The sequence below is a fragment of the Trachurus japonicus genome, chromosome 10 (genome assembly GCF_045865225.1).
Source record: "Trachurus japonicus isolate A0001 chromosome 10, Traja_1.0".
In the NCBI taxonomy this organism is placed as follows: Eukaryota; Metazoa; Chordata; class Actinopteri; order Carangiformes; family Carangidae; genus Trachurus; species Trachurus japonicus.
The window spans coordinates 8301432-8314449 of NC_140916.1; the positions used below are offsets into that span (position 1 = coordinate 8301432).

General features: G+C 40.2%; 1 protein-coding gene across 2 annotated transcripts in view; it reads right to left on the reverse strand.

Moving 5' to 3' along the window:
- The window catches only part of fstl5 (follistatin-like 5), a 168469-nt gene extending 166102 nt beyond the window's left edge, over positions 1 to 2367 (reverse strand). The window contains exon 1 of one of the 2 annotated variants that reach the window (XM_085789142.1): positions 1789 to 2367. In XM_085789142.1, coding sequence (XP_085645268.1) covers positions 1789 to 1811 — 23 coding nt within the window. In that variant the 5' untranslated portion in view covers positions 1812 to 2367. The remainder of the gene's footprint in view (positions 1 to 1788) is intronic. The other variant, XM_085789141.1, reaches the window with a different exon arrangement.
- Positions 2368 to 13018: the final 10651 nt, after the last annotated feature.

Sequence of the window (13018 nt, forward strand, 5' to 3'; positions counted from 1 at the left end):
CACTCAGCACAATATACATCTATATATCCTACATTAATGATACATTACTTGGTCTCATGGTTCATATTCGAGTGGAGAATCAATTAATGAATGCAGCCTTGAAAAACAGATCCACTCATTCATCCGATGCGCCAACTGGAAATAGATTCTATCTTGCGGTTTCAAAGAGCTTTCACAGATAAAGTGAATGCATTGTGGGAATAAAGGGATTGAAGTTGGATTGTAAAGGCCTACAGATGGCTGAGCATTCAAACTGCATGGTTTCTGTAGCATTCACACTTTCCCGACAAGAATTTCAATTACTGTTGCAATTAGTTTAGAAATTATGCTGGGATCGTTAGTTTCTCTGTGCCCAGCGAAATACAAAGGGAGTCAAAATATTGTCAAGGAAACACAATATATGGACTGCCAGGGATCTGTGAGCGTAAATCAATAATAGTACACACATTCTTTGTCTTTTTGTGCTTGTGTAATGATAAAGTTGTCACCAGGCACCTTTCCCCACAGAAATAGTGAGAAAGAGAGTGCTTATTTTAAGTAAAGGTCACTAATATACTCCCTGTCGTGGATGGAGGAGTTTGTCAAATCATTTACATCAGTACAAGTCGTCTGATTCAAATAAAATGTTATATGAAACTATTCACAACATCTCTTTAATGTGAAAAGTAAATCTAGTCACTGCATAATGTTATGCTTTTTATTTATTATCCACACATAAATGTAGCTTTGTTTTTTTGTAGTAGTAGTAGTATTTACTATAGGCTAGTTTTATCTAGAAGAATGTGCCACCAAATGTTCGATATTGCAAGATCTGCACTTGTCAATTAAAGCTGAAGAGAGCTCATTATAATAATAATAATGATAAAATGTGTCAGGTATAGGCCATTTAAAACTCCTTTGAGCTTTATCTACTAATCATGTCCTGTTAATTGTGCTGTATTGATCGTATATTGCTCCAGTTAACATTAAGGCTGCCTTATTTCCCACAACAGAAGCTTCTTCAAAGGATTGCAGTCTGTACATCTGAGTCCTATCGATAGCAGAACTTAATCTGGTTTAAGGTTGGCTTTAACTCCATCTGCTGCACTATCGTGGCGATAATAATAATAATAATAATAAAAAAACAAGACCCCAAATTTCATTCTGCAAATCATCAAACAACACAATTAATGGCCATCCCCGGCGCAAGAGCTTGTAATATACTGCCAAATGAGTCAGGCGCAAAGCTGAGGATGAAAAACAAAAGTATAATCCCTCTGCTGCTAACGGTGTCACTCAAGGATTAGCGTGCCAAGGAAAAAAATAACACACTAAGTACTACGCGGATGAATTAAAAGCCCTGAGCAACATAGTGCGTCTTCAGCCATTAAAAAAAATAAAAATAAAAACATTGATTGTGCCTCGGTGGGAAGTGTTGGTGCTTCAGTGCGAGCGCCCCGACTGAATAACAGCAGCAAGTATAATCTCAACTTCAGCCATCCTCAGATCAGTCGATTTGAGCCTTTGGGACCAGGCGACAAGTAAATAGAGACAGTAAAAGGCTCAAGGCAGAAGATATTCTCTGATTCAAGGAGAGTGGTCGGATGGATTACTAGAAAAGAGTTGTGGCGCCTCACTGCTGATGCGGGTTAAACTCGGTGTCTGATAGCGAGTCAGACGGAGAGGGGATACTTTTAGTGGAGGGAGCTCAGCTGTGACTCCGATGGGATGGGAACAATTAGTCCTCAAGAAACAAAACACACAAGCACACAAATAGAATATTTATACATAGAGATTTTTTTTTGTTACCTGTGTGTCCAGATGTAAACCATCCAGGAAAATAATCCAAACGAGATTTAGTGGTGCAAGACTTCTCAACAAAGTATTATTAATGACAATCTGGAGCTCCGGTCAAATCCACGGCTGCTGTAGTGTAATTTCCGATGTGTAGAGACAGAATGAAGAGGTGTTTGTATCTATAAACAGCCCAAAGGGGAGGTTGTTAATCCTTTCCCAAAATATGGTCAATATACAGTAGAGCCAACAGAGCAGAAAGCAGGAGAAGCAGAAGAGCAAAGGGACGTGGAGTTCAGCACCACGGCAGAGTGGACAGCTCCAACGGCGCAGCGATCTCACCTCGGCCGCTCTCCGGTCTCGTGTGCGCCACCGAGGCAGGAGCCACCAGCCCCAACCTCACCTACTGGCTCAGTCCCGACCGGATTTACATACAATCACGCTGGAGGGAGGGAGGAGAGGGAGGGATGAACCAATCACGAATATCCCGTAGTAGGCAGCATAAGCAACCGAAAAAACGAGGACAGTCAGTCTGACAGACGGAATGTGGAGCGGTTCAGTCAGTCGCTCTGTGCCAAACCAAAACTGTCCTTGACTAACACGCGGAGGGGGGAGGAAGAGGAAAAGAGAGGGGACGAGAGAGAGTAAGCTTTCTTTATGGCTGCTCCACACACTCTCTCTCTCTTTCCTTCACACATACACACACACACAAGTCGTGTCCACACACGCGTGTACTCCAGTGATGGAGTGCAGAATAAAAAGCTGCTGTATCCACCGTTTTATTCAGCACTACATCACCGCGCTGTACAGCAGCATCAGTGCGTGACCTCCAGGTGATCATCTGTGTGGGAGGAATGATCTCTGAAACGAGCGCATTGTCAGATTTAGGCTTTTCTCGAGTCGTTTTTTTTCTTTTCTTCTTTCTGTCTGTCTCTCCTCCAGACCTTATCGATCACTCTCTAAAGAGGAAATCAGTATCTAATTAGAAGAGTAATCAATTCGACAATAGGAAATGGTTTCAAGGAAAATGTTTTATTATTGCTTTTTGGTGTTAATGGCCTAGTAATCCATTGTGGAAAGTGTATTTGTACTTAGCTGCAATAATGTGGTACTAGGAATACAAAAGAATATCACAAGTCTCTCTGTGTGAGATCATTTTTTATTGTCAATGCATTACGTAGCATATAGTTGATCATGGTAAAGATTTTTTTTTTTACATGTTTTACAGCTATGCAGAGTTACATTATGATATGATCTAATCAATACTTTATGAACAATAATCACGTGTAAAGGTATCAAAAAATAGAGTTATCACAGCTCAATGAACGTTTCATACAACATGCTCAACGTTTTACTGCACCTGTGGAGGTGTACTGTGTCTAAAGTACCACTGCAGTGATAAATTCACCAAACATCTGTTAAATAAGAGTTTCTAGTAAGAGTTTCTTTGATGTAACATTACCTACAGTAAATGACTAGTCTCCTCTTTCAGGTAGAGCAAATAAAATCTGTTATAAAAAGTTCCACTTCATAAAAAACTCAAGTCCTTTAAAAGCATCCAATCTCAAGAGTGTATTACAGATAAGTGGCATTTTAGTAAAAAAAACAACAACAACAACACAATAACCCTGAAATAATGAGATAATGGACAATAAAAACATAAAATGGGCTTCACTCTCATCAAAATGACTCTACAAAGTCCTTTCTCAACAGCAAGATCATTAAACCCAACTGTTTCTATAGCTACACACAGTAAAGCCAACTTGAATGCATTGTAATTGCGTGCACACACACACATGATATATCCATATCAATTTCCTTTTCTGTATTTACACGTCAAGGCAGCAGACCCATATATTTAGCCATGTGGAGGCTGCGTGTGGTGTTTTATAATTCTGTTAGGAACGTATGCCACTACACTATTTATATACATGTAGCTCTGCTCTTTTGTATAATCCAGGCTACTTCTTTTTACCACAGTATAACTCATTTTGCAAGATGTTCGGTGTACATAATCTACTTGCAAATTGTTATTCACTTCATTTTTTATATACACTGTAAATTTCTCCAGACTCTCTCTCTCTCTCTCTCTCTCTCTCTCTCTCTCTCTCTCTCTCTCTCACGGACTGGTGTAGCACAACAGTAACTTAACCTTTAACCACTTCATAAAAAATTTCCCGCATCTGCAGTTTCAAGCATCTGGTGTCTGCTTGCTCGGTCTTTCTCGCACAAAATCAAGTGATGCATGAGCAGCGGGAACAGACAGAGGAGTGTAGATTTCCAGCATTAGTCACCATGACTGTACAGACAAAGAAACACCACCACCAACAAGAAAACCTTGGCTGTGTCTCAAACCAATCCCTAGTTTCCGTGTATACAACTGTCCAGGAAATAAGACATTTTCTAGGGTTCTCCCAGTGCAAATTCTCCTCTAGTACAAGAGTGATTCAGCCATGGAGACAAAAACAAAATCACACAAAGATTAATGATCTCTCTTAGAGAAGAAGGATAGCTGAATGTAATAATTGAATTATGTCTGAAGTATGTTAATCACTCCGTAAAGTTTATTCACTTATTTTCATAATGCACTTTGGAACATGTGGGGAATATGTCATTGTCATTGTTGTTGTGACAGTAAAGTTGCAGTGAAATGAAACGATTGCAACAGTTTGGGGATAGATAAGGCTTTTGTTCCAAAGTGCTACAATAAATTTGTTATACTGTCAAATAGTGGCAGCGTGCAGACGTTTTACTGTCCTCTCCTCTGTGCACCTCGCTGCGTTTATCGGCAGCCGAGCAAAGAAAAAAAGTATTCATGCCACAATCAGAACTGTGCAGGCCAGGGACTCATCAGTGTCCAGTGAATCAATAAGGTGATTTAAGTGTTCAGTGAATCGATATACCTCGATAATAGTGACTCTCTACTGAACTAAAGATATATAGAGGTGTTATTGTTAGACGAGGTGGACGGCAATGGTGCTCAGTGTAGCATAATGCTGAAAACACCAGATTAGTGTTTTTCATAAACTCTCACTTTCTGCTGTGTCTGCACATAAACTATTCTAGTAGTTTAGAATAGGGAAATACAAATAAACAATGGTTATGTTATGAATGCACACTGGCCTTGGACATTATAATCAGTCGTGAGTTGTATACAAATCAGTGTCCCTGTCTGCTCTTCATTGCATGATCTAGCCTAAATAAAAAAAAACTGAGCAAACTGGGAGATGTGGTTCAAAACTCTAGAAGAAACAACGCACTGTCAAATTTTGTCACACATGCCTCAGTAACCCAGCCTCCCCTATTTGTCTCACCTTCCAAAACTCGCCCTCTTCTCCCTTTCCGCTATCCACCCCCCTAAATCACTGTCTACACATCCATTCATTCTCTCATCACTGCTTTTATACCCTCCATTCTCCCAGTTCAATCACGAGCTATACCTCTTCTGTCTCTCCTCTGGCTTTAAGGAGCCATCTGGTCTCTCAAGTATGAGCTTAGGTGCAACAAGTCTACTTTACTAAACAGCAAAATGACTTCTATCCCTCAGCGTCTCTCCACATCCTAGGTTACACTCATAAATGTTTTGTTGCAGTCAAACGGTTGCTCTAAGTTTCTACACTGTAAAAAAAAATATAACAGATAAGGCGAAATAAATCAAAATTGATTTAAAAAATATTCGCATAATGCAACAAATTAATTACCTGCAGAAAACTACTGCTATTTTACAGATCAACCTTTATGATTACAAAAACCTGTCACACATGGTTATATTCAGTCAAGTTTTGTCAACTGAAGCCTCTTGTTTAAGGTTAGGGGTCAAGGTCACAAGCAACCATGGAGGAGACATGACAAGTCAGTTTCCTGTTTCTGTGTCACGTGGGTTTCTCCACCACCCCGCCCCTTCCGGAGACCAGCAGCAGGTCTTGAGTCTATTACTGTAGTCTGGCCTGACGGAAGTGCCTTGCTGCGATTAGCCTCTGATTGGCCGGAACGAGCCACCCGGCAGAAGTCCCGCCTCCGTGTTGCAGCCTTCACAGTCCGCCCGGTAAAGGGAAACATCAACAAACAACAACAGGAACCGAACCATATATATATTATACATCTGTGTCATGAACCGAACAGAAGAAGAAATATCCGTCAGCGGCTGCCGACCGTCGTTACACCGCGGACCCAAATCCAGTTTCCAACCGGCAATATTTTGCAAGCGCACCGTTGCTACGGCGCCGACCACAACAATTGTGACTGGTTGAAAAAATTCCAGATCACAGAATCATAGGCGGACCAGCCAGACCCTTCTTCTCTGGAGGAGGGTCTGGTGAGCGAGTCTATTGACTCCAATGGGAGAAGTGAACGTGAACACAGATTATGGTTGATTCCTTCACCCCATAGCCACCAAAATAGATATCGGACTCATTTCCCACAAGCCACATCTCTTCTGAATATTTTGACATGAAAATGGACAATTTCAGATGGACAAATCAGGAGAAAATTTGTTGCGGACCTGTCTTGAAATATCTGGCACAGATCACCTAGGTTATGTCAACTAACATTCGCAAATGCCCACGCTAACCTATTTGTGAAATACAAAATATGACTGGTAGCTATGTACATATTTACTGTAATAAAATAATATATAATAACTCACTTTTCTCTACCGACAACTTTTATCCATCCACACATACTGTATGTTAACAACACAAGGTGTTTCATATCATTGGCGCAGCTTGTAATGAGCCATGTTGTCTTACAGTAGTAGAGTATCTTTGCTGTTATGTATACCTCCTTCTTTGTTGCACAAACACAAAGTCTTAGTCATTTGTCCAACAGTGTCTTACAGAAGAGGACAGAATCACCTTGCAGCAAGAAGTCTTTTGTTTGGATGATGTTGACACAGGTCGACTACTGTAAAGCTGTTGTTTTCTGGTGAGTCCAGTTTCCAGGAATAACACAGAGCATGGTTCACACATGCTTCAGTCTGTCCTCATGTGTCACAAATCAGCCTCACCTTATGATCCTTTTTTTTTCCTTTGCTGCATTCATCCAATTGCCTGCATCCAAGTATAGGGGGGAAAAAAATAATCTCCCTGCCACCCACGTTGTTCAAATGACAAGTAATCTCTGACACATACAGTGTGGAGAAACCAGGATAATAGAGAGTGAGCACAAGACATATAATTAAATATCAAACACGTTTTCATTTAAATCCTAAAAACAAGTCAACAGCTTCCTGCCGCATGTGTAAATAAATATATATGTCCAGAGTCACATCACCATAATCAAACATGATGTACGCGCTGACGCTCGTTCAGCACGTATGCCAAATGTGTTGTTGCTCCTGGAAAATGAAGTTATAGCATGATTCATTAAGGCGAATAAGAGAGAGCTCCCCCTTGACATTCTCCCCGTGAATCCAGAGATTATGTTGCCACATCTGTGCTTATAAACAACCCGCGTGTATATGTCACAGGAGTGCTGCAGAGATGGCTGTAATTTATCAACCGCACAATTAATGCCCTGCATGTTAAATAAGGAGGAGGGGGAAGGAATTGTCTCCATGAGTGAAATATTGCATGTTGTGTATTGCCTTGTTATTCAAGCCGAGAGTTCATTTTGTGTGTGTGTGTGTGTGTGTGTGTGTGTCTGAGTTGATATGTATAGTGGAGAGTGAAATGGTTTGTGGGTGTGTGCCTGAGTTTGAAAGGGACACAAAGCAGAGTGCAAGAAAGTACACTTTTGTGTGTGTGTGTGTCTGTGTGAGAATTCATCAATTTATATGTGAGCTGGTGTTTTTTATTTATTTATTTATTTATTTAATTTTGTGTATGCATTAACACAAAAGAATGGCAGAGAGAAGTGTGTGTGTGTGTGTGTGTGTGTGTGGTGGAGACAGTAATAGACTGTGACACATTGTATGGGGAGCGTCAGCAGGAGCGCGCTCACACAGATGTGAAATGTGACCAGTTTCGCATCCCATTATCCGTTAAACTACACGGTGTTGTGCGCGGCTCCAGATTGCGATGTCAACCGGGTGTACATTCACTGCGACTGCTGCATTAGGACTAAACATATGGCTCCCAGAGTTTCCACTCAGCTTGAAGGGAGTGACTTTAGTTTAGATCCGTCTTGCCTAGCAGAGGCTTTTCCTTTTGACCTCTGTGAATTAATGCAGCAGTTGTGCAGAACAATCAAACCCTGCATTCACTCTGAAAAAGGAAATACTTTCAGGGCTCTGTCTCTGAGTTGAGATTTTCAGTGCTGGGGGGAAAAAAAGAGATGTCTATTGTCACAGAGTAATTAGAAAGAGCCAAGGAGAGGATTTCTTAAATCAGTGATTTGCAGAACGGAGCCTGGAAATCTGATCCAAAGATGAAGAAAGAAGGAAAATACTGATTTAATTAGCGCTGGAATGATTAATCATTTAACAGACTGCTTCGTAGAATTGAGTCGATTTTTTCCTCTTTTTTTTTTAGTTTTTCCAATAAATATTTGCTGGGTTGAGCCTCCGCAGTGTGCAGATCTGCTGCTCTCTTCAGTTTTATGTCAATGTGCACCAAGCACACTTTGTGGGTTCAGCATCTGACAAAACACACACAATCTGAGGCTGACACCTTCTGCTCTCGTGCGCATTTTTCACCATTTCATTTCACATGTTTGCAAAGACTTTGGCGTTGTCAAATAAATAAATAAATAAATGCAGATTCTTTGTTCATGAAACCACTGCAGTGTCACCGCGGGGCTCCCAACAAACAGAGCTCTGACAAAAAAAAACAACTAAAAAAAAAACCTGGCACAACTTTTATCACAAACCGTTTTGTAGGCCAATTAAATATGTGAGTGCACAATCCTGGGGGATGTAAATGTATAGTTTATCTCGCCTTTGAAAGCAGAGAGAGTAAACTGACTGCTGCTTTGATATCTGTGCAGGGCTGTATATTCTTGCCCAGTTGCAAAATGCATCTCTCAGATGTGCCAGTATTTATCTTCAGTGATGCTTCGGGGGGTTTCGGGTCTTTCACACCGTCCTTCACCCATGTGACCAGGCCGAGGTTGATCAAACCCCAACAAGTCCTGGACTTGCCCTCTTAATCCCAAACTGCTTGGTGACTCTCCCTCTGAAGCTTCAGTGATGGAGCATATGACTTTAGACATTTATGACTTTGGCTTTTCAGAGTGAACGAGCCCCCGTGCAAAACCTCGGCAGTCTGCATCAAATGGGACAGAACGAGCCCCACCAGCTCTGCTCTCTGCACAGTTCCTCCAGCTGTTTGTATTTGATGAGTTTCCTCTCATGAGCTTGTTGGAGTTGGACAAAAAAATATCGAGTGTGTCTGGAGTGTAGTTGTGACTGGGGAGGTTCAAGTCGTCTCCTCAGGTCCAGACTGGGGCTGTGAAACCAGATCCTGTTGATCCCGATGTTGTCTTCAGACTCTGGGTTTGTTCTGTCATATTCCAGTGATACCTACAACATGTCACAACAATCTGAATACCACGACCCAATTATTCAGTCGACTGGTGTACTGAGATAATATTAAATCAATCTTTAACTGGATCATTCGATGTTTTTATGTCCATGTTGACTACTGTAAATGCAAATACTTACTTGTGGGTGTCAGTATATTTATAGAGCTAAATGCTGCTGTGAGTTACAGTATAGTAACATGACAGATATCAGGCCTTGTGGATATTTTCTTTATAAGTTCTTCTGGTGGCTTTTCTCTTCCCATCAAGTGTAAATTGTTTGTTTTGTGTCATGTTACACTCATATTTTCTTGTAATTCATTTATCAAACAAATGCACAGATTTCTTTTTGGCCACCACAATCTATCCCTGAATTTTGACAGCTCAACTCAAGATTGAGATCTGAAGATTGTTCAGCTCAATCTCCGGGTCTATATTCGGCTTTCTGCCATCTGATGTGTGTCGGTGCTCCTGGATGCTTTCAGCAGACCCCACTCATAGCTGTTTTGCTCTAGTCATTTATGCATAGAGTGATACTTTGAGACCATGTGGAAGTCTTTGCTGAGTCATTCCTAATGGAGTGCACTGCTGGTTGCCTGCTACATTCATAATGCAACAGTCACCGCACTCTGAGTGAAAGCTTTTGTTTGGCAGGAGGTCAGAGTCCAGACATCACTCTAATATCAGAGGCCAGACACCCAAACAGACCACCCAAGTGGGGCGTGCCACCATACTGGTTCCAGGCCACCTTGGGTTTTATCTCAGGCCAGTTCTCTGCTGCACCAAAACGATTGTCCCCTGGCAAAGGCATCAGGCCTCCATTGGTGTAAAAACGAATCTGTGCTCAACAGATTGAAAATTGAATATTTATTCTAATTAGAAAGATAGCACTATAAAGGGAGAGAAGCATGCCACTTAGTAATTAAGATGATTATTTTTGCATATTTTATGACTTTGGACATCCTTATCATTTCAAAAACATTTGAAAGTGGTTCTTGAACATCAGAACCTACTGTTGCAGCCAAAACATTTTCCCCAAAGGATCCAGACCAAAAAGTGGATCACCACTGATCAAAACCTTTTGTGGATAATGCAACCAAGTGTTGTAGCCTTTTGAAGTGTTTCTTAGATAAGCATTGTTTCCCAGAGGATGTGGAATAAAATCTGACTCAGCAGGAACAAAAACATGAAACACTTCTTTGACATTAAGAGACATGGTCTAGATTTACAGCAGGTCTAGGAATGAGATCACTGGCAGGAAGAGACAAGGAAAAAAAAAACTTTGACAAACTTTGATTGGAGTATTTCTGTGTGGTTTTTATCTTCCGACAACATTGGTTTACTCCCATTTGAATTTCATAATCATCTGCATAAGTGCTGCAACTGTAATTGGACAAATACTGTCTATAAATGGAACAAAAAATCTTGAAAACAGAAAGTAGTCACATATTCAATTATATCTATACAACCACAGGAGACACATAATAGACATTTTCAGGCTAAGTGGATATACACCAACGCAGTCTCACAGATCCTTTAAACGTTTGGCATAATTACATGTCCCTTGCGAGTGGATTTTGTTTGGCTAAAGCGAGGACTGTTTATAAAGAGCACAATGCCATAAAATCCACAAGTAAATGCACCCAAGAAGCGAGCCAAACAACCTCAGAGAGACGTTACAATATATCATTGCATTAGTCCAATTAACAACAAAGTGTAAATGCAGCAAGTCTTGAAAATCAACACATATACTGCAGGAAATATGATGATGAATATGGATTCAAACAAATGGATGCAAAACAAAGCGGTGATGGGCCGTCCAGATTGTTGCACACTCGTCAAAGAGGAACTGTCAGGATGATTAAGAATGGTAAAACAAAGCAAGCTGTTAAATTGGATGAAGTGAAATGAGCAGTTATTTTACACCGGAGCTACATTTTAATAGATTATGTTATTGAGAAAAATCTAACCATGAAGCAGTGCAAGTGTTCACATCCTTCATAATAATAAAACAGTCTAAAAACTCTATTATGACTACAAGTCAGTATACTGTAGTTATGTGAAACAATCAGAGATGTTTAGATGGTTAAAGTCTCATATGGTTGCTCGCAAAAAGGGTGAGAAACTCAGAATTACTCATTAACAGAGCACTATAGTTTATATATTATATGTTTTTAATGCAAAATCTTAATGCAGGGGAGTATGATTAGAAAGTTAAAATTAAAGTAGTCATTTAAAGCAAAGTACCGCAAACTTTACTTTTACAGTGTAGCAGAGGAGGAGGTTCAAGGAAGTAAAGAAGCAGGTTTTGGATCAGTACCAAGCTCTGACAGGGACGAGATGAAACAGGTTCTTCTAAACCGCATACCTCAGTAAGATGCAAGAAGGAAAAATCAACATGAAGGACAGAAATGTCACATATGGACATTTGTGATAATGTAGATGTAAAAATGCACATTGATTAAAGTGCTTCTGAAGCTGTTCAGATATTAAATTGGAACTGGTTTCACACAAGCAGCACAGCACAAGGCAACATAATTGTTAACTCACATTAAGTAAAAATGACCAATAGAGATAAAAGGAAGGAATAGAAGTCTTTCTCCACAGTCTGGAGGCTGGATTATCCTCAGATGATTAGCGCTGGTATTTGTGGGTCATACTGTAATAAGATGCTTTAAAATCTGAGTTTCTGTAATTAATTTGGCCGTATCATCGTATCTGACACTGGATTACCCCCCAACCCTAAAAAGAGATTTTCATCTCCCAGTCCAATATATGTGATGTGTGCTATGTGGCTAATAACCAATCCAATCACGCTGCTGCTACACTTACATCTATGATTTATATGCACGCCTGCATTCTGTCCATATTGTGATCAGATCTCATTATGCAAAACAAGCGAACATGGCAGCTCTTGCTCTACAGCCTGGATGTACTTTTGCTTTAGTACGGAGGTGGTGGGGTGGGGGTGGGGGGTCCCTGATAAGACACAACAGAAGTGACAACCTGAATCTGTGAGTTTTGTCCTGTTTTGGATTTCACTTTACCGTGGGACAGTGGGAAATAGGGGCCATGTTGATGGATGTTTCTAGTTGTGCTTGACAACATTTACTGTAGAAGCGACTTAAAGGGGCTGTATGTAAATTTTCTCATGCTAAGTTTAGTAGAAAAAGGACATGAATAAATGAATAAAGTTTTAAGCTGAACTCACAAAGTTTTTCAGACAAACTGTTGTTGATGCTATGTAACAATGGCAAAACGTGTAAATAGCTCCTTTAAATTGATAGTTTAACATTTTGGCAAATTCGCCTATTGCCATAATCCCTACAGTATAGTCATAAGAGTATGTTCATTACTGTACCTTTAATTATCGGCATGGGCTTGTCTTACCTTAATCAACTTTGCCTGTTTTCAGGAACATGTTTATAATCATAAACCACCAAAACTTGATTTAATAATTAGGGCATATAATGACAGAATACACATCGTGTATAGGGCAGGTGGCTCAGCCTACCCCTGACCAAATGGCTCAACTTATCCCAGAGCTACCATATTGACTTTATTAATCCCCACAGCTAAAATGCTAGGTTTACTACCTCATAATTTAGCTCATAGATACCATAACTCATGTATGAGACAAATGTATAATTATCTATTTTGGTCTAAACACAATTCTCATGAAATGATCGACTAAATTTACTTTCAAGAGTGAAGCATGGTTTTTTTGGACATAAATGTCACCACTTTACACATGTGGTCCTTACCTTCACAGACTACGTGAAATTAT